Source organism: Gigantopelta aegis, chromosome 5 (assembly GCF_016097555.1).
Source record: "Gigantopelta aegis isolate Gae_Host chromosome 5, Gae_host_genome, whole genome shotgun sequence".
Taxonomy (NCBI): domain Eukaryota; kingdom Metazoa; phylum Mollusca; class Gastropoda; order Neomphalida; family Peltospiridae; genus Gigantopelta; species Gigantopelta aegis.
In genome coordinates, this window is record NC_054703.1 from 30,328,638 (window position 1) to 30,349,434 (window position 20,797).

General features: G+C 38.3%; 1 protein-coding gene across 1 annotated transcript in view; it reads right to left on the reverse strand.

Moving 5' to 3' along the window:
- Positions 1-17,554, reverse strand: part of LOC121373080 (trichohyalin-like) — a 91,521-nt gene extending 73,967 nt beyond the window's left edge. The window contains exons 1-2 of the mRNA XM_041499526.1: positions 17,497-17,554; positions 16,146-16,636 (exon numbers count right to left, since the gene is read on the reverse strand). Coding sequence (XP_041355460.1) covers positions 16,146-16,636; positions 17,497-17,554 — 549 coding nt within the window. The remainder of the gene's footprint in view (positions 1-16,145; positions 16,637-17,496) is intronic.
- Positions 17,555-20,797: the final 3,243 nt, after the last annotated feature.

Consider the following 20,797-nt stretch of genomic DNA (forward strand, 5'->3'; position numbering starts at 1 on the left):
CAATCACCACCACCACCATCATTATTATTATATTTAACATTACCATCATCATCAACAAGACAACATTTGATCATTTTGTATTCGATTGCATCTCCACGTGGGCAATTCCAGGAGCCAAGGGACATGAGAGGAAGAATTAAATGTCATTATTTCATTATACAAAGGGTCAAAATTAATTCACAAGACACCCATTTTGCAGAAAAAACTAAATATTCTTGTTCACGCACGCGTCTTTCCTAATGCTACTGACATGAACACATGCTACATAATTTCAAAGCTAACTCCGACCAAAAAACAGGAACATTAAGCCACTCAAATCCCTTCCATCAAACTGGCTTGCATACTTTATGTTACTCAATTTATAATGTCAGTCGCATCACTTTAAAGAATACAGGCATTTAAAATGTTTTATGAAAATAGGTTGCCAAAAAATTATGATTTAAAACAATGTGCTCAGTCAATGTAACGTCTCTCACAAAAAATATGAATTGTTGAAGAAAATCTGAAGGCGTATAATCATGTCCTTTGTAATTCTCTTAGCACTGCTCAAGGTAAAGATAATAAATCTGTCAATCAGTCCTGAAATTATGTGATTTGAATTTGAGAGAAGAAATGAAACTGTAACATCTGTCACATGCAACGTCTGTCACAGGAAAAAGTGGAGCCAGTAACGGCTGTCACATTCTAATAAGTCAGGAAAAGTCTTCATTGAGCATTTTCACAACAAAAAGTGGTTTTACTATTTTACCCACAATTAATTAGTACTATTAAGAAGTATTCCGATGTTTCTGCCCTAAAAAGACTTTCGTTTGTTCCCCCAACAAAATAAACACACATCCTGCTTTTTTTCTAATTATTACTTTTTAATTTTTTACTCTATCTTAACTTATCGTGTTTTATATTTAAAGCTTTATATGGATATATACATAAAGGTATGACCTTTAGCTGAAATATTTCATATTTCGTATGGTCTTTGCCAACAATAATAGATTTGCATGTATAAAATAGTCTGAGACAAACAATTATATAGAGATGTATGCACTACAACACATTATGATATACAGAAATGCATTGGTTAAAGAGATATTCATATTGTAAGTAAGAACATTTAAATAAATAGCAATTTTAATAAAGTAAAAAAATACTTTATTTGCTGAACATTTCTTAAAATGGCTACAAACTGAGGATGGTTCTTGTCATCCTTGCTCATATTCTGAGCTATTTTCAAGACAATTCAATTTCTATTTATCATACAACATACTCAAATATAAAGGTATGTACTCAAGAAAAATATTGTGCGTCACAAATTAACCACAGATACGGTTGTGCTAATCTATGTTGTGTATAATGATGAAAACATTTCTGATTCATGATGGAAATCACGAAGGTAAGTACGACCTGGAAATGGCCATTCAAAGAGAACAAGATCATCTATGTTAGTGAGAAGATGAAGAAAAAGCTGTCACCACCCATCATGATGAACAAAATGGTTGATTGGGGTGGGGTTGTGGGGCGGGGAGGGGGATGCGAGACACCCCCAATTTCTATTAACCATAGATTTTGATACACAATAATTGTTAATGAATCCATATCGTATGACACCAGCAACTACTGTGACGTGTATGAAGTATTTCCATTCAATGGTAATCGAAATATACATCCGGATATGACATTGGTAGTCTTGTAACTTATCATTATCGACGTAGGTTCGTTTTTATTTGCACACCATTTTGAAACCATTTTCAGTGACAAAATGTAACATCCATCTCGTAACGTCTGTCACACACAATTATGTTATAATTTTCCTTACACTTTTAGTTTAGAGCTGAATTGTAATTACTAATCTTCTATAGTCATACTACCTGTCCTTCAAGGGCAAACATTGATTTGTACAATTTAAGGGTTTCACACAATTTGGAAATGAACTTAATTGCTTTTTACCGATGTCATTTTGAAGTAACGTCTGTCTCACACATATTTTTGATTACCTATCAATCCATAAATATTTCTAAGCACTTTTCTCTGTGGCACCAAATAGACATGAACATTGACAAGTATCACACACAAGACCAATTTACTGGGTGTATCAATTTAGCAATCAGGTCAGTTGAAATGACTCCAACCTCTCCGAATATAACGTCCGTCACCGTCGAATTGCCCATCGGCTATTGGATGTCAAATATTTGGTAATTCTGACATATAATCTTAGAGGAAACTGGTTACATTTTTTCCATTAGTAGCAAGGGATCTTTTATATGCACCATCCCACAGATAGGGTAGCACATACCACGTCCTTTGATATACCTATCGTGGTGCACTGACTGGAACGAGAAATAGTCCAATGGGCCTACCGACGGGGATCGATCCCAAACCGACCGCGCATCAAACGAGCGCTTTACCACTGAGCTACGGCCCGCCCATAGAAACAGAAAAGCGCGGCAATAATCGACGGGGATCGATCCCAAACCGACCGCGCATCAAACGGTCGCTTTACTACCGTGCTACGTCCCGACTCGGCTAAGCTACAAGAGAAAGTCAATAAACGATAAACAAATATTGTTTCACTTTCGTCTTGCTTATGTCAGACATGAACTCATTGCTCACAGAAAATATGTCTTTCTTTGATTGATCTCTCAATCTGAAAAGGCTTCTTACAATAACATGTTTATCTCTGCTGCGAATTTGTGTCTGTCTGTTTCCAGTCATCCATTCAATTTCCAATACATCGCCTTGTTTATTGACTATCAAAGGAAGATAATCGCCGGAGATAAAGAGCCTTAGACACTTCTCTTCACTGGAATCATCAATAAATACAGAATGCCGTTCATTTGTCGATATCCTGGCTACAAGAATAAAAAGCTATCTTGTTTACCCAATCTAATGTGGAGGATCTAATCCAACTAATATCGCGATCCTGACAAGACTCGGGTCGTTTTGTGGTGTTTCACATTCGTTAGCGTCCATCCTATTACGGGGTATGAATGAGATGATGCGATAGATCTGAGTTAATACTGATTCTAATAAGACAGAACGTATTGTGGAGTTAATATTATTTGTAAGAGACTTAGTGAGAATCAGAACAACTAAATCAGTAGTAGTAGTAGTAGTAGTAGTAGTAGTAGTAGTAGTAGTAGTAGTAGTAGTAGTAGTAGTAGTAGTAGTAGTAGTATTAGTATTAGTAGTAGTAAATAATAAAATAATAATAATAATAATAATATATGTAATGATGATGATGATGATGATGATAATAATAATAATAATAATAATACATTTAGTGATAATAATGATGATGATGATGATGATGATGATGGTGGTGGTGGTGGTGGTGGTTGTAGTTGTGGTGGTAATGATGATGATTATAATCGTAATGATGGCTGCGGTTGTGGTGGTGGTGGTGCTGCTGCTGATAATCTTGATGATGATGGTGGTGGTGGTGATGTTGATGATAATAATGATGATGATAATGATAATCGTGATGCTGATGGTGGTGGTTTTGTTGGTGATGATGATGATGGTGGTGATGATGATGGTGGTGGTGGTGGTGGTGGTGGTGGTTGTGGTGATGATAATAATGATGGTGATGATGATGGTGGTGATGGTGGTGATGGTGATGATGATGGTGGTGGTGGTGGTTGTGGTGATGATAATAATGATGATGATGATGATGGTGATGATGATGATGATGGTGGTGATGGTGATGATGATACTGATGATGGTGGTGGTTGTGGTGATGATAATAATGATGATGATGATGGTGATGATGATGATGATGGTGGTGGTAATGTTGCTGATGATCCTGACATTTTTAGTATAAACCAGCCTAATACCTCTGCACATGAAGAGGTTGTCACTGTTTGCCCGAGTCTATCACTGACAGGTATTTCGCCTACAGGAGGACTACCACTCACAGCAAACGTATCTCCCATCCTGATTTTGGTATAAAAGACCCCTTGCTGCTGTTATTCGATAGCATCAACATGTGTAGCCCTGACTGTCGTCTCTCACTGTGTGTGTGCTGTCCATGTGTTGTGCTGTCCATGTGTTGTGCTGTCCATGTGTGTGTGCTGTCCATGTGTTGTGCTGTCCATGTGTTGTGCTGTCCATGTGTGGTGTTGTGCTGTCCATGTGTTGTGCTGTCCATGTGTTGTGCTGTCCTTGCGTTGTGCTGTCCATGTGTGTTTGCTGTCCATGTGTTGTGTTGTCCATGTGTGTGTGCTGTCCATGTGTTGTGCTGCCCATGTGTTGTGTTGTGCTGTCCATGTGTTGTGTTGTCCATGTGTTGTGCTGTCCATGCCATGTGTTGTGCTGTCCATGTGTTGTGCTGTTCATGTGTGTGTGTTGTCCATGTGTTGTGCTGTCCATGTGTTGTGCTGTCCATGTGTTGTGTTGTCATAACCAGATGTTAAAACGTTTAGCCGTAGAGCCCAGTGGTACAGTGCTCGCTCGATGCGCGGTCGGTGTGGGATCGATCCCCGTCGGTGGGCCCATTTGGGCTATTTCTCGTTCCAGCCAATGCACCGAGACCAGATTATCAAATGCTTGGTATGTGCTATACCGTCTGTGGCAATGTGTATATAAAATATACCTTGCTACTGATGGCGAAATGTAGCAAGGTTCCTTTCTAAGACTATAATGTCTGAATGTCCAAATGTTCCAGTAGTCTATGATTAATAAATCAATGTGCTCTAGTGGTGTCATTAAACACAATAACAATGTAAACATTTTCTTTGAGGGGTTTTTTGGTGTTTTTTGTGTGTGTTTTTCTTGTTTTGTGAGATTGTTTATTTATTATTATTATTTATTTATTTATTTATTTATTTATTATTATTATTATTATTATTATTATTATTATTATTATTATTATTATTTAGTTTTTAAAAAATTTGGGGGGTGTACCTAAGCAGGTGGACCAGGATGGGCCATTTGCAAATTGACAAAGTTATGACCCTTGAATTTTAGGAGATACCAAAATCTGTTGACCATGGAAGGGGACATGTATTGCTATAGCAGTAAAAAAACAAACATTCCTTTCTTTTCTTTTCGTTAAATGTGCGGCCTTATCTCTTCAGATTGGACTCCTAGGGGCGGGGTAAACAAGGATTAACAGCCTCAAATCCTGAACGACAATTAATCAGAATGAATGAATGAATGGATGAATGAATGGATGAATGGATGGATGGATGGATGGATGGATGGATGGAATGGAATGAATGAATGAATGGTTGTTCTACGACACCCCAACACGAAAATAGAGATCGGCCTCGGTGGAGCAGTGGTTAAGCCATCGGACTACAAGCTGGTAGGTACAGGGTTCGCAGCCAGGTACCGGCTCCAACCCAGAGCGAGTTCTTAAGGGATCAATGGGTATTGTATGGCCACTACACCCTCTTCTCTCTCACTAACCACTAACAAAACTAACAACTAACCCACTGTCCTGGACAGGCAGCCCAGATAGCTGAGGTGTGTGCCCAGGACAACGTGCTTGAACCTTAATTGGATATAAGCACGAAAATAAGTTGAAATCAAATCGAAAATAGAGATCGGCTGTTTGGTGTCAAACAAGGCCGACTCTACAGTTAATTTACCGGCCTCGGTGGCGTCGTGGTTAGGCCATCGGTCTACAGGCTGGTAGGTACTAGGTTCAGATCCCAGTCGAGGCATGGGATTTTTAATCCAGTATATACCGACTCCAAACCCTGAGTGAGTGCTCCGCAAGGCTCAATGGGTAGGTGTAAACCAGTTGCACCGACCAGTGATCCATAACTGGTTCAACAAAGGCCATGGTTTGTGCCTGTGAGAAGCGCAAATAAAAATCCCTTGCTGCTAATCGGAAAGAGTAGCCCATGTAGTGGCGACGGCGGGTTTCCTCTCAAAATCTGTGTGGTCCTTAACCATATGTCTGACACCATATATATTTCTCTCTCTCTCTCTCTCTCTCTCTCTCTCTCTCTCTCTCTCTCTCTCTCTCTCTCTCTCTCTCTCTCTCTCAACCCCCAACTTATCACTGGATTCTGGTTATTGTTATTCTAATATTTGTTTTTTAATATATACTCTTCAAAAAAAGAAACGCATAGAGCATATTTTTCATAACATTAATTTTGAAATAACACAATAGTGAATGTTTTAGTAGTATCTTATTCTATAGCTAGTGGATATGATATCATGCAATTCTGAAGCTGACAAAACGCATGATTTGACGTCAGCACGTGCAAATATGTTTTTCACAATATCCATAATAATGGTTGCAGAGCTCACAGTTATCACGTACAAATCATGCACGTACAGCACGTGCACTACCCGTTGACAGAAAATTGACTTACATTCAAACACGCATTATCGATAGTGTCGCTACGTAACGTTGAAATTATGCCCAGGCTGACAGAACCACAACGTAACAACGCAATTGGCCAGATGGAAGCCAGGGAATCGCAATCAACAGTTGCACGTCTTTTCAACACATCTCAGAGTACAATATCTAGGCTTTGGCACCGTTAGCAGCAAACTGGAGTGTCACGTGACCGCCCCAGATCCGGTCGTCCCAGAGTTACCACACCGGCGCAAAACAGATACATACGTCTACAACATTTACGTGACAGATTCCTAACTGCTTCATCATCAACTTCTGTCATATCTGGGATGCGAAGAATTTCGGACCAGACCGTAAGAAACCGTTTACGTGAAGCCAATATCCGAGCTAGAAGACCAGCTAGACGGATAATTTTAACCGCGCAACATAGGCGTCTACGGCTTACATGGTGCAGACGTTGTCTGATATGGCGTCGACAGCAGTGGCGAAGAGTGGCTTTCAGCTACGAGTCGCGTTTTTTGCTTCAACGCGCCGATGGCAGAGCTAGAGTTTACCGACGACGTAACGAGCGTTATGCCAATAATTGTGTGCGGCAGGTGGACAGATATGGAGGGGGGAGTGTTATGGTATGGGCGGCCATCACTTACACTGGCAGAACAGACCTTGTACATGTCCCAGGTCACCTAACAGCCCAACGTTACTGCAAGGAAATTCTCCAGCGTCACGCCATACCTTTCATCAACGCAGAAAATGTCATCTTCCAGCACGACAATGCACGACCACATAGCGCACGTATAACAACAGACTTCCTGAATCAACACAATGTCGGAGTGATGCCATGACCTTCAAGATCACCTGATCTTAACCCCATCGAGCACCTGTGGGATGAACTAGATCGACGTTTACGGCAACGTAACCCTGCGCCACAAACGCTACCCCAGCTGCTCCAGGCTTTGCAACAAACATGGGCTACAATTCCCCAGCCTGTGATTCAAGCATTATTTGATTCCATGCGTAGGAGGTGCCAAGCCGTCATTGCTGCTCATGGGGCTCATACTCGATATTAGTGTCCACGACCGTGACCGTGATACGGTGGCCTAATCCTGTTGATTTGATAGACGATTTCATTCCAAGTGATGATCTGATCATGTTTAACAATAAATTTGCAATCCAATCCTAACATATACCAGTTATGCGTTTCTTTATAAAACGTGTTGAGTGCGTCATTAAATAAAACAGTTCTTTCTTTCTACAATTCATTTCTTCATCGAGTCTTTAGAACAATACTAGGAATACAGTTCGTCTATCCCTCCCCTCCCCCATTATTCCCGGCTTTTTTTTATTATGCCCTGTAGTCTACAAATCGGCTTAAAAATCAAACAAAAGATAACGAAAATCCTTAAAGGAATCGTAAAAGAAAAAAAGAAAAATCCACAAAACGTTTCCAGACATATGGACGAATTTCGGTTAGAGCGACCGGCTTACAAAACAAGATATGATTCTGTTTTTTTGTTTTTTTTATAAAGAAATTGCTAGCATAGATGACACTGTGTGACTGATCCGACGAACTCGGATTTCTACAGGCGAGGTAATTCCGTCTGTAGCAGACTATTAACCGACGATGGTAGACATGGAAGAGGGTGTATAGAATATGTATCAAATCAGACGAGAGCCGAAGATGGCAAACTGTCTCTGTATGTATGTATATATGTATGTATGTATATATGTATGTGTGTGTATGTGTATGTGTGTATGTGTGTGTATGTGTGTGTGTGTGTGTGTGTGTGTGTATGTATGTATGTATGTATGTATGTATGTATTGTATTGTATTGTATTGTATTGTATGTATGTATGTATGTATGTATGTATGTATGTATATATGTATGTATGTATGTATTTAAGAACTAAGCAATTATTAATTTCTAATTTTACCCCAGGGATTCGAAATTGATTTTAAATTGACCGTTGTGATGTGCAAAGTATAACTGTTTTTCGGTCAGTCTTGTTTTAAATTTATTTGTAATACTATGTTTTGTTTATCAGCCGGATACGATGTATTTGGGTTTTTTTTTAAAAAGATTGTTAGGAAAGGGATAACAACAAACCAACCGCTGAAAAATGGACTGGTTTAGAGGCTTAGATGCAGGCTTAGGCGGCGGGTAGTCGTGTGCAGACTAAGATATTCTTGAGACTTTTTTTTTTTGTATGCAATAACCGGACGTGCTGTGATAGGGTTTTTCATAACAGTTTGCAGATTAAAAAACTCCTCCTTCATAAATTTACCAATATCAACGCTACGTCGACCCTAAATTGTTGGAAACATTATTTTATCTCTTTTTACGGCTTTACCAGATTCAACATTGATTCCAAATGGCTGTTTTGTCTGTAATGTACGAATCCAGAAGGCCCCTCGTTCAAGTCTCAAAAGGTCTGTTTCGTCTTTTGAACCAAGTATCAGGGGTTGTTCAGTTGGAATTATTTCAAAATTTTCATCTAACGAATGGTCAGGTAGATTGAAGTGATAGGCGACAGGGGTGTCAACTTCATGCCGAATGTCATACTTGTTACAAACTGCTCTAATTCTCAGTTGGTTTTGCGTTTGTTCTACGTACTGGTTTTTTTACGTAAATTACAGGTGATTAGATATACTACATTTTTCGAATTTGATACTCAATTTTGGTCTGTTGACTTTTGAAAGTCGACTGCGTTTTAAGTAAGTTGTGAAGTCTACACCAGGTTTTGGCACACGTAGTAGAGGAGCCAGTGCTTATTTGATGTGGTTGGTTATGCTGAAGTTTGTATGGTTTATAGTCTTCAGTTGCCCTAAAGGGATTTTCTAATTCTCGAACAGTTTCAGATTTAATTTTTCTTAAAAACCGTTTCGAATATCCCCTAGGTTTCAAAGCACTAAATAAAAGTGAATAAGCCTCATTGAAATTCTGTTTGTTACTCGAATTTCTGTGAAATTTAATAATCTGAGATTTAACAATGCCTTTAAAGGTGTGGCGTGGGTGAAAAGACTTGCAGTATAGAAGTTGGTGTGTGTCTGTGGGTTTGAAAAACACTTTGTAGTCTAGGTAACCTGATGTTTCAAACTGTGTACCTTTATAAATTGTTACATCCAAACACAACTGATTTATCTGATATGGTGGCCTTACGTTTGATATTGTCATCCTGTTGATTTAATAGCTCAAAAAAGTTCCAAAATTCTTGTTTAGAATATGGTGAAATGTAAGTAAGTATATCGTTAAGATATCTGAGGTACAAAAGAGGTGTTTTACTCGATTTCTTTAAAGCAGGCTCTTCCCATTCGGCGACATAGATAGTGAAAAGTTGAACTAAAACGTTTGCCCATAGCACAACCACACACTTACTGATACATTTCTCCATCAAACTCAAAATCATTTCCTTTTAGGCTTAATTCTAACAGCTAAATAATATTCTTATCTGGTCTGTTTGGATCTGGGTACTTATCAAATGCTCTCTTAACTGAATCAATGCCCGCATCAATACCTATGTTGGTGTACATGGAGTCAATATCAAGGGTAACCAAGAATGAATCTTTTCGGATTTTGGATTTTTGATAATTTTGATAGAAGATCTTCAGTGTTTTTCACAAAACTTTCATGTCTATTTGCAATTGGTTTTAAGTGAAAGTCTATGTATTCTGAAATATGTACGATTCTGATCCACAGTCTGAAATGATTGGACGACCGGGTGGTGTGTTGATATATGTCCATGTATCGACTGGCTTGTGGATTTTTGGAAGTAGATAAAATTTCCGGGTTTGTGATTGTGACCTGGATTCTATATATTTTACTTGTTTTTTTTAATAATATATCCCTGATCTTTTAGACATTGAATAATTGCATTGAACTTTTTACAATTCTCAGGCCAAATAGATATGTCTAATTTTTTGTAGTACTTTGAATTATTAAGCTGTCGATGGACTTCCCGGATATAGTTTTTCCCTTGATAGAATGATAGTGGCTGACCCTTTATCTGCAGGTTTTATAACAATTTTGTGGTTTTTGCGTAGTTTGGTGAGAGCACGACGTTCCATGCCATGTATGTATGTATGTATGTATGTATGTATACATGTATGTATGCATGTATGTACGTATGTATGCATGCATGTATGTATTGATGACACAGTGGGCAGACCTGGCACTATGTATTGATGTATGAATATCTAAATATTGTGTGTATGCTGGGTTTGACTATTACAAACATAAATATTAACACATTGGTGCGGGGGATAATTAAATCCTTTCTGGCCTCACAAATTGTCCCGTGCCGTTGCTGAGACTCGAACCCGTGGCACCGAATCACCCGCAAATTGCAGACTAACGACGATTCGCTCTGAGCTATTGAGGCATCCTAAAAAAAAGATGCTCTTTAACTCAACCACATGCAATTTACGCGGTCGATCCCGTTTACGTACATAAAACAGTGCGCAGACCAGGCTAACTACGATGCGTTCTGAGCTATGTATGTACGCATGTTTGCATGGATGGAAAGAAAGAAAGAAATGTCTTATTTAACGACGCACTCAACACATTTTATTTAGCGTTATATGGCGTCAGACATATGGTTAAGGACCATACAGATATTGAGAGAGGAAATCCGCTGTCGCCACTTCATGGGCGGCTCTTTTCGATTAGCAGCAAGGGATCTTTTATATGCACTGTGACGGCACATGCTCTTATCTTTTCGCATGTGGCGATGTTAATTGTTTTAGAGGGCCGTGGGCAGCTTGGTTACGTAATACCCCCGCGCGACGGTGGTAGAGCTGCGTCCTAATATGCACTTAGACCAGATGTGGAGGCCATGTGGCCAGTAGTTACGTAATACCTCCGGTAGTGCGGTTTATGACCGGGGTATTTCTAGCGAACTAGGCGACAGTAAGTCTGGCCATCTAAGAAAAAATACCGTCCCTGGGAGTTGTGGAAATATCACATGATAGGTGAGGTACCGCGTTGTGCCCCCAGGCGATATTCGCTGTCTCTGAGATTTTTGAATAAATAGATAGGATTTTAGATATATCGGGGAGAAACATTGGAAGGCTCCCGGGGAACGTAGTCCGACTGGACTGGTAAATATATGTTTCTGCTCTGTTGTATAACCTTGATGTGATTGATGTGACTTTAAATATTTTAATACTGTATTATACCAATATTCTTTAGACAGTGTCTCCGGTAATCTGACGAAGTAAATTGTAGGCTTCACTGTTCTAATATTTTTATACGAGTATTTGGAAATATAAAGCTTCGCCGGTCATCCTAGAGGACCTAGGTAAACTGTAGGTTATTGTCTTTATTGTGATAGGTACCAGTATTAATTCTGTATTACAAGGTTACTGAATGAGTAGTTAAGGGTTAATTAAAAATTAACCAGTTAGGAATAGAGGTGTAATTCCTTTATTAATTAAGTTCCCCTGGCAGCGTTTCTCAATTATCTCACGTGTGTGTGTTGTATCACGGTGAAGTGATTAGAATATTGTGTAAACTAGACACCTAGCGATTAACTAATTAAGTGATTAGTTCTGGGTTGTTATTATATTGTTGTTGTTAATTAACTACTGCGGCAAGTACATTGTCAGCATAGTGTTAATACAGATTCCAAAGTGTATTGTGTTTTGTTGTGTTTTCTAGTGAACTAAACGTGCTACATATATATATATATATTTATATCAGATCTTATCTCTGATTATACCTAGAGCCGAGCCACTCGGGTAGTAGCCTGCCCGATACAGAGATATCTAATAGATATACAGTTAGGAGAGATATTTGGATAATCGTGTTTTATTCAGTTACGGGTATTATAGGATCCCCGTGTCATGCACCGTCACACAGAAAGGGTAGTACATACCACGGCCTTTGATATACCAGTCGTGTTGCATGGATGGATGTGGTGATTAATAGATTTAGGTGTGTCCGTGCATGTATGTATGTATGCGTATATATATTTCTTATGTAAGTTGATATACCGACCGACCGACCAACAGACAGACATATAGGCAGACAAAGACTGACTGACGGACAGACAGAAAACCAGCAGAGAGACATATGGACAGTTAAACAGACAGACAATTAAAGCTAAATGACTTCTACTTATTCTATATACATGTGCATGGTATAGATAACAGAAATAAGATATGTCCTATTGCCGCTGTTTTTGAAAAGTATAATACTATACATAAAACAAGATAACTAGTACGTTGTATCCTAATCATATTTCCGCTGTTTTTAACACTATTATAAGTTGTACATTGTATAGTACAGATAACATAACAGTACGGTGTATCCTAAACATATGGCCGAGTTTTCACACTATGACTATTATAAGTTGTACATTGCATGACACTCATAACATAACAGTACGTTGTATCCTAAACATATGGCCGTGTTTTCACACACTATTATAAGATGTACATTGTATGGTACTGACAACATAACAGTACGTTGTATCCTACACATACGGCCGCTGTTCTCACACTATTATAAGATGTACATTGTATGGTACTGATAACATAACAGTACGTTGTATCCTAAACATATGGCCGCTGTTTTCACACACTATTATAAGATGTACATTGCATGGTACTGACAACATAACAGTACGTTGTATCATAAACAAATGGCCGCTGTTTTCACACCCTAGTATACGTTGTACATTGTATGGTACTGATAACATAACAGTACGTTGTATCCTAAACATATGGCCGAGTTTTCACACTCTGACTATTATAAGATGTACATTGTATGGTACTGATAACATAACAGTTCGGTGTATCCGAAACATACGGCCGAGTTTTTACACTCTGACTATTATAAGTTGTACATTGTATGGTACTGATAACATAACAGTACGTTGTATCCTAAATATATGGCCGCTGTTTTCACACACTATCATAAGATGTACATTGTACGGTACTGATAACAATAGTACGTTGTATCCTAAAGATATGGCCGTGTTTTCACACACTGTTATAAGATGTACATTGTATGGTACAGATAACATAACAGTACGTTGTATCCTAAACTTATGACCGTGTTTTCACACTCTGTCTATGATAAGTTGTACATTGTATGGTACAGATAACATAATGGTACAGATAACATAATAGTACGTTGTATCCTAAACATGTGGCCGTGTTTTCACACTCGGACTATGATAAGATGTACATTGCATGGTACTTATAACATAACAGTACGTTGTATCCTAAACATATGGCCACTGTTTTCACACTCTATTATAAGATGTACATTGTACGGTACTGATAACATAATAGTACGTTGTATCCTAAACATATGGCCACTGTTTTCTCACTCTGACTATTATAAGATATACATTGTATGGTTCAGATAACATAACAGTACGTTGTATCCTAAACATATGGCCGTGTTTTCACACTCTGACTATGATAAGTTGTACATTGTGTGGTACAGATAACATAACAGTACTTTGTATCCTAAACATATGGCCGCTGTTTTCACACACTATTATAAGATGTACATTGCTTGGTACTCATAACATAACAGTACGTTGTATCCTAAACTTATGGCCGCTGTTTTCACACACTATTATAAGTTGTACATTGTATGGTACTGAAAACGTAACAGTACGTTGTATCCTAAACATATGACCGCTGTTTTCACACACTGACTATCATAAGTTGTACATTGCATGGTACTGATAACGTAACAGTACTTTGTATCCTAAACATATGGCCGCTATTTTCACACTCTGACTATTATAAGTTGTACATTGTATGGCACTGATAACGTAACAGTACGTTGTATCCTAAACATATGGCCACTGTTTTCACACACTATTATAAGATGCATATTGCATGGTACCGATAACATAACAGTACGTTTTATCGAAAACATATGGCCGCTGTTTTCACACTGACTATTATAAGTTGTACATTGTATGGCACTGATAACGTAACAGTACGTTGTATCCTAAACATATGACCGCTGTTTTCACACACTGTTATAAGATGTACATTGCATGGTACTGATAACATAACAATACGTTGTATCCTAAACATATGGCCGAGTTTTCCACACTCTGACTATTATAAGTTGTACATTGCATGGCACGGATAACGTAACAGTACGTTGTATCCTAAAGATATGGCCGCTGTTTTCACACTCTGACTATTATAAGTTGTACATTGCATGGTACTGATAATATAACAGTACGTTGTATCATAAACATATGGCCGCTGCTTTCACACACTGACTATTATAAGATGTTGGTTCTGAATTGGCTGGGGTGACATCAGGTTTAATGGCTTTCGCATGACAGATTGCCCCAAGGGAATGGTCAGATAACTTTTCTCGGCGAAGTAACCATCGTGATTTAATATAAGATGACCCATTTCTGTGTGGCGCCATCTATCAGTTTTGAAAGGTGTTTATAAATACGACGAGTAAGAGTTATCATCGTGGCTAAGTGAACACGTTACACGCTGAGAGGAGGAAGAAGATGATGGTAAAGTTTGCTTTGTTTAACGACACCAATGGAGCACATTGATTAATTAATCATCAGCTATTGGATGTCAAACATTTGATAAATCTGACTCATAGCCATCACATGGAACCCGCTACATTTTTCGTAATGCAGCACAGGACCTTTTATATCCACTTTCCCACAGACAGGAAAGTACGACGTACCACGGTCTTTTAAAATTATGGTGCACTGGTCGGAACGAGAAAAGACCCAGTCAGCTGAATGGATCCATCGAGGTTCGATCCTGCGACGCAAGCACCTCAAGCGAGCATTTAACCGCCTGAACTATATCCAGCCCCCTTGCATGCTAAGCGTTTGTAATTGAATGATAGGCCTCTTCGTCTATCTCTTCTTCTTCGTCTCTCTCTTCTTCTTTTTCTTCTTCGTCTATCTCTTTTTCTTTGTCTATCTCTTCTTCTTCGTCTCTCTCTTCTTCTTTTTCTTCTTCGTCTATCTCTTCTTCTTCGTCTGTCTCTTTTTCTTCGTCTGTCTCTTCGTCTTCGTCTATCTCTTCTTCTTCGTCTCTCTCTTCTTATTCGTCTATCTCTTCTTCTTCGTCTCTCTTCTTCTTTTTCTTCTTCGTCTCTCTCTTCTTCTTCGTCTATCTCTTCTTCTTCATCTCTCTCTTCTTCTTCGTCTCTCTCTTCTTCTTTTTCTCTCTCTTCTTTTTCTTCTTCGTCTATCTCTTCTTCTTCGTCTCTCTCTTCTTCTTCGTCTCTCTCTTCTTCTTTTTCTTCTTCGTCTATCTCTTCTTCTTCGTCTCTCTCTTCGGCTTCGTCTATCTCTTCTTCTTTGTCTATCTCTTCTTCTTCGTCTCTCTCTTCTTCTTCGTCTCTCTCTTCTTCTTTTTCTTCTTCGTCTATCTCTTCTTCTTCGTCTCTCTCTTCTTCTTCGTCTCTCTCTTCTTCTTTTTCTCTCTCTGCTTCTTTTTCTTCTTCGTCTATCTCTTCTTCTTCGTCTATCTCTTCTTCGTCTATCTCTTCGTCTTCGCCTCTCTCTTATTCTTCGTCTCTCTCTTCTTCTTTTTCTTCTTCGTCTATCTCTTCTTCTTCGTCTGTCTCTTCGTCTTCGTCTATCTCTTCTTCTTTGTCTATCTCTTCTTCTTCGTCTCTCTCTTCTTCTTTTTCTTCTTCGTCTGTCTCTTCTTCTTCGTCGGTCTCTTCATCTTCGTTTGTCTCTCCTTTATCTACGCTTCTTCTTCGTCTCTCTCTTCGTCTTCGTCTGTCTCTTTGTCTGTCGCTTCTTCTTCTTCGTCTATCTCTTCTTCTTCGTCTGTCTCTTCTTCTTTGTTTATCTCTTCTTCTTCGTCTCTCGCTTCGTCTTCGTCTCTCGCTTCGTCTTCGTCTGTCTCTTCGTCTTCGTCTGTCTCTTCGTCTTCGTCTGTCTCTTCTTCTTCGTCTATCTCTTCTTCTTCGTCTTCTTCTTCGTCTCTCGCTTCGTCTTCGTCTGTCTCTTCTTCTTCGTCTCTCGCTTCGTCTTCGTCTCTCGCTTCGTCTTCGTCTGTCTCTTCGTCTTCGTCTGTCTCTTCTTCTTCGTCTTCTTCTTCGTCTCTCGCTTCGTCTTCGTCTGTCTCTTCTTCTTCGTCTTCTTCTTTGTCTATCTCTTCTTCTTCGTCTGTCTCTTCGTCTTCGTCTTTCTCTTCTTCTTCGTCTTCTTCTTTGTCTGTCTCTTCTTCTTCGTATATCTCTTCTTCTTCGTCTTCTTCTTCGTCTGTCTCTTCGTCTTCGTCTGTCTCCTCTTTGTCTATCTCTTCTTCTTCGTCTCTCGCTTCGTTTTCGTCTATCTCTTCTTCTTCGTCTTCTTCTTCTTCGTCTGTCTCTTCTTCTTCGTCTATCTCTTCTTCTTCGTCTTCGTCTGTCTCTTCTTTGTCTATCTCTTCTTCTTCGTCTCTCGCTTCGTTTTCGTCTATCTCTTCTTCTTCGTCTTCTTCTTCGTCTGTCTCTTCTTCTTTGTCTATATCTTCTTGTTCTTGTTCATCTTCTTCAATTTCTTCTCGTTTTGGGGGCTGTTCTTCGTTCCAGCCAATGCTCCACAACTGGTGTAACAAAGGCTGTGGTATGTACTATCCAGTCTGTGGGATGATGTATATAAAAGACCCCTTGCTGCTGATCAAAAAGACTGGCCAATATCTGTGTGGTCTTAAGAACTTTCCATATTCTTTTCTATTTTCTTTCTTCTATTTTTCTTGTTTTCTTTCTTGTTTTCTCCCCCCCCCCCCTCATTTCTTTCTTTCTTGTTTCCTTCTTTCTCTCTTTCTGTCATTTTATTTCTTCATTTATTTTCCCCTTTTCTTTCTTTCTTTCTTTCTTTCGTTTGAATGTCCACCATTCCATTGCTGTATCCTCGTGAACTAATTACCGTTATATTCACCCGCAGGATACAAATAAAGTCGGCTATGAATATAAAATTTTCAGAATTTTATTTTTTTTCGTTTTCATTTTCATTTTTTATCTTCTTTAAAAGTGAGAGTAGGTGACCAAGTTCATCGTTCATGACAAAATCTGCTCGGTTTAAATTTGACGATCAAAGTATGACGCGTGCTCAATAGCGTAAAAAACATTACATTAGTTACGTAAGGGGCGCGCTCGAACTCGTCCCTGATTTAATCAATCGTCACAAAACCCTGCAGGTTTCGCATGCATGTCAATACTATTACCGTAACTTACGGTAATAAATCCCGCGAGACCTGTGTCTTAATAATATCGGGGGCGCGAAGAAGTCCATTGGTAAATAGCTCGCTTTTTGGTCTGATTGAGATCGATCCCCAATGGTTGGACCAATTGGCTATTTCTTGTCCCAACTTGTGCTCCTGAGACGGTGGTATGTACTATCCTGTCTGTGGGATGGGGCATATAAAATATATCTTGCTGCATTACCAAAAAGCCCAAGACAGACGTTCGCTACAACAGCTTACTCTGAATGTGCACGTTAAACGATCCTCTCTTGCTCCTTCCTTCCATTAAAGGGACATTCCTGAGTTTGCTGTAATTTTTAAGATGTTATCGACTAACAGAGACTTTTTAACGATTGTAACGATTTAACGATTGTCAAATATATTTTTCATCATAAAATATCAGTGGCTGTATATTAAACGTGTTTCTGATCGTTCTAATATTTGTACTAGGTTAAATTTCATTTTATTTCCTAAAAAAGATTTTTTCGTACGTACGAAATTATTTGAAGACAAAAACCAGTTTGGGCTTCTTACAAATATTAAGACGATCAGAAACACATTGAATATACAGATACTGATATTCTAAACAAGAAAATATATTTAATATGTAAGTTTAATCGTAGTAATATTTTATTAGTCGGAAACATCTTACAATGCAGCAAACTCGGGAATGTCCCTTTAAGAGAAACATCTTACAACGCAGCAAACTCGGGAATGTCCCTTTAAGAGAAACATCTTACAATGCAGCAAACTCGGGAATGTCCCTTTAAGAGAAACATCTTACAATGCAGCAAACTCGGGAATGTCCCTTTAAGAGAAACATCTTACAATGCAGCAAACTCGGGAATGTCCCTTTAAGAAAAATGTAGCGAGTTTCGTTTGATGACTACGTGTGAGATTGACGAAATGTTTGACATAGCCGATGATTCAGTAATCAATGTGCTGTGGTTGTGTCGATAAAAATCCATTTTAAAACCAAACAGATCATACAATCCTTTGAAATAATTGGAAATTGAACACTGTATTTTATATTTTTAACAAATTGTAAACAGCAGTTCACTAGTAACAATAATCGTTCTAACAAGGTAACCATTAATTTCCAATAGTTTAGGGTACGTAGTTTTACCTCTCGTACCCGCTGGTACAAACCCTGCTAGACGAGGGCGGAGCGGTGACGATGTAGTATATTTTATGTTTCATAGCTAATAATAACATGTATTTATTACAAACGCACCAAACTGAAATATGTATTTTAATCTGGACTACTACACGAACCCAATCTAATTAAAATTAGCTCCACTATTACATGTGGATCTAACACCAGCCAGTTGGAGCTCATGTCCACCAATCAAAACCTTACTTGCAGAATCCTGCCAGTGATTTAAAAATAATTTGAAAACATTCCGAATTATCCTGAGGGTATACGACATGTTTCGTGTGAATTACGAATGCCTTAAAACATGTTTTATTTTATAAAATAAATAATTTGTAATGTAAAACTGAAGACTGATTTAGTTGGTTTTTTATATATATAAATAAATAAATAATTTTTAATGTAAAATTGAAGACTGATAACCCACCCCGTACGTATTGGTATGGTTCGCTGTACTGCGACCACTAAAACAGACTCGCCCGATATTTTTAGAATTTGTATGCTCCCAAATAACGTTATAAAAGGCGAAGTGTGATTGGTCAATATTTAAATTATTATTTACAGACGAAATGTTACCTGGACATTGGGGACTACGCAGTGTTGTTAGTTTTAAATCACTGGCAGGATTCTGCAAGTAAGGTTTTGATTGGTGGACATGAGCTCCAACTGGCTGGTGTTAGATCCACATGTAATAGTGGAGCTAATTTTAATTAGATTGTACACGAACCCTGTACGAATGGTACGAAGGTGGCAACAAAAAGACGCCAAAATATTCCAAATCATGTTGCTATTCACAAAAGGTCATACCATCATGCTCGTGGTGCAAGTGTATGCATGATGCCTGAACGAAACGTAGGAATGCACTTTCTGTTGTAGTAATTGAACACGAAAATCAATGTTGGATTGTTATCTGTACGCTATTGTATCATATGAAGCTATAGATGTCATTTGTAAACCAACATTGTACAGTCTGGACTAATATATGTCATTTGTAAACCAATTGTATATCATCTGAAGCTATACATGTCATTTGTAAACCACACTTATACAGTCTGGACTTATATATGCCATTTGTAAACCAATTGTATATCATCTGAAGCTATAGATGTCATTTGTAAACCACAATTATACAGTCTGGACTTATATATGTCATTTGTAAACCAATTGTATATCATCTGAAGCTACAAATGTCATTTGTAAACCAATTGTATATCATCTGAAGCTATAGATGTCATTTGTAAACCAATGATACACTGTCTGGAGTTATAGGTAATTTCTAAACCAATATGATATCATTTGGAAATATAGATGTCGTTTGTGAACCAATTTTATATGATCTGGAGCTTTAGATGCCATTTGTAAACCAATTGGATATAATCTGAAGATATAGATGTCATTTGTAAACCGATTGGATATCATCTGAAGATATAGATGTCATTTGTAAACCAATTGGATATCATCTGAAGATACAGATGTCATTTGTAAACCGATTGGATATCATCTGAAGGTATAGATGTCATTTGTAAACCAATGTTATACCGTTTGGAGCTATAGGTAATTTCTAAACCAATGTGATATCATCTGTGTCTATTGATGTCAAAACCAAAATGGAACTTCTTCGCATTTGTTTGGGTGTGGAGGGGTACTGTCACTATACCCTCAACTAGTTCCTACGAGGAAAATATGTTGTGTACCTCATTTTGTTTAATATCATATCGTACTTTTATTTTTGTAAGCAAAATAATGTTCAGTTGTGACGAGATTTAGCGAGTGACAATGAACATTACTTCACGAGGGACATAAACATAATACGAAATTGTAGAGAGTTTAATATCTTTCTTATTACCCATAATCGATCGTAATATATATCAGTCAGCTCGTTTGGTTGACGTTCCTGTACGGTTGTAGTTCGCCAATCGATGACGTCATCGTGTGACGTTCCTGTACGGTTGTAGTTCGCCAATCGATGACGTCATCGTGTGACGTCGACGTGTTATGTCCCACTTGACTTTCTAGCTGGACGCATCACTTTGATAAACACCAAGATATCTTAGCTATATGGGTAATAAAATATATAAGAACATTGAGAACAACTCGTATATAATATCATAATATAGTCTGCTGATTTATCGAACAGCGC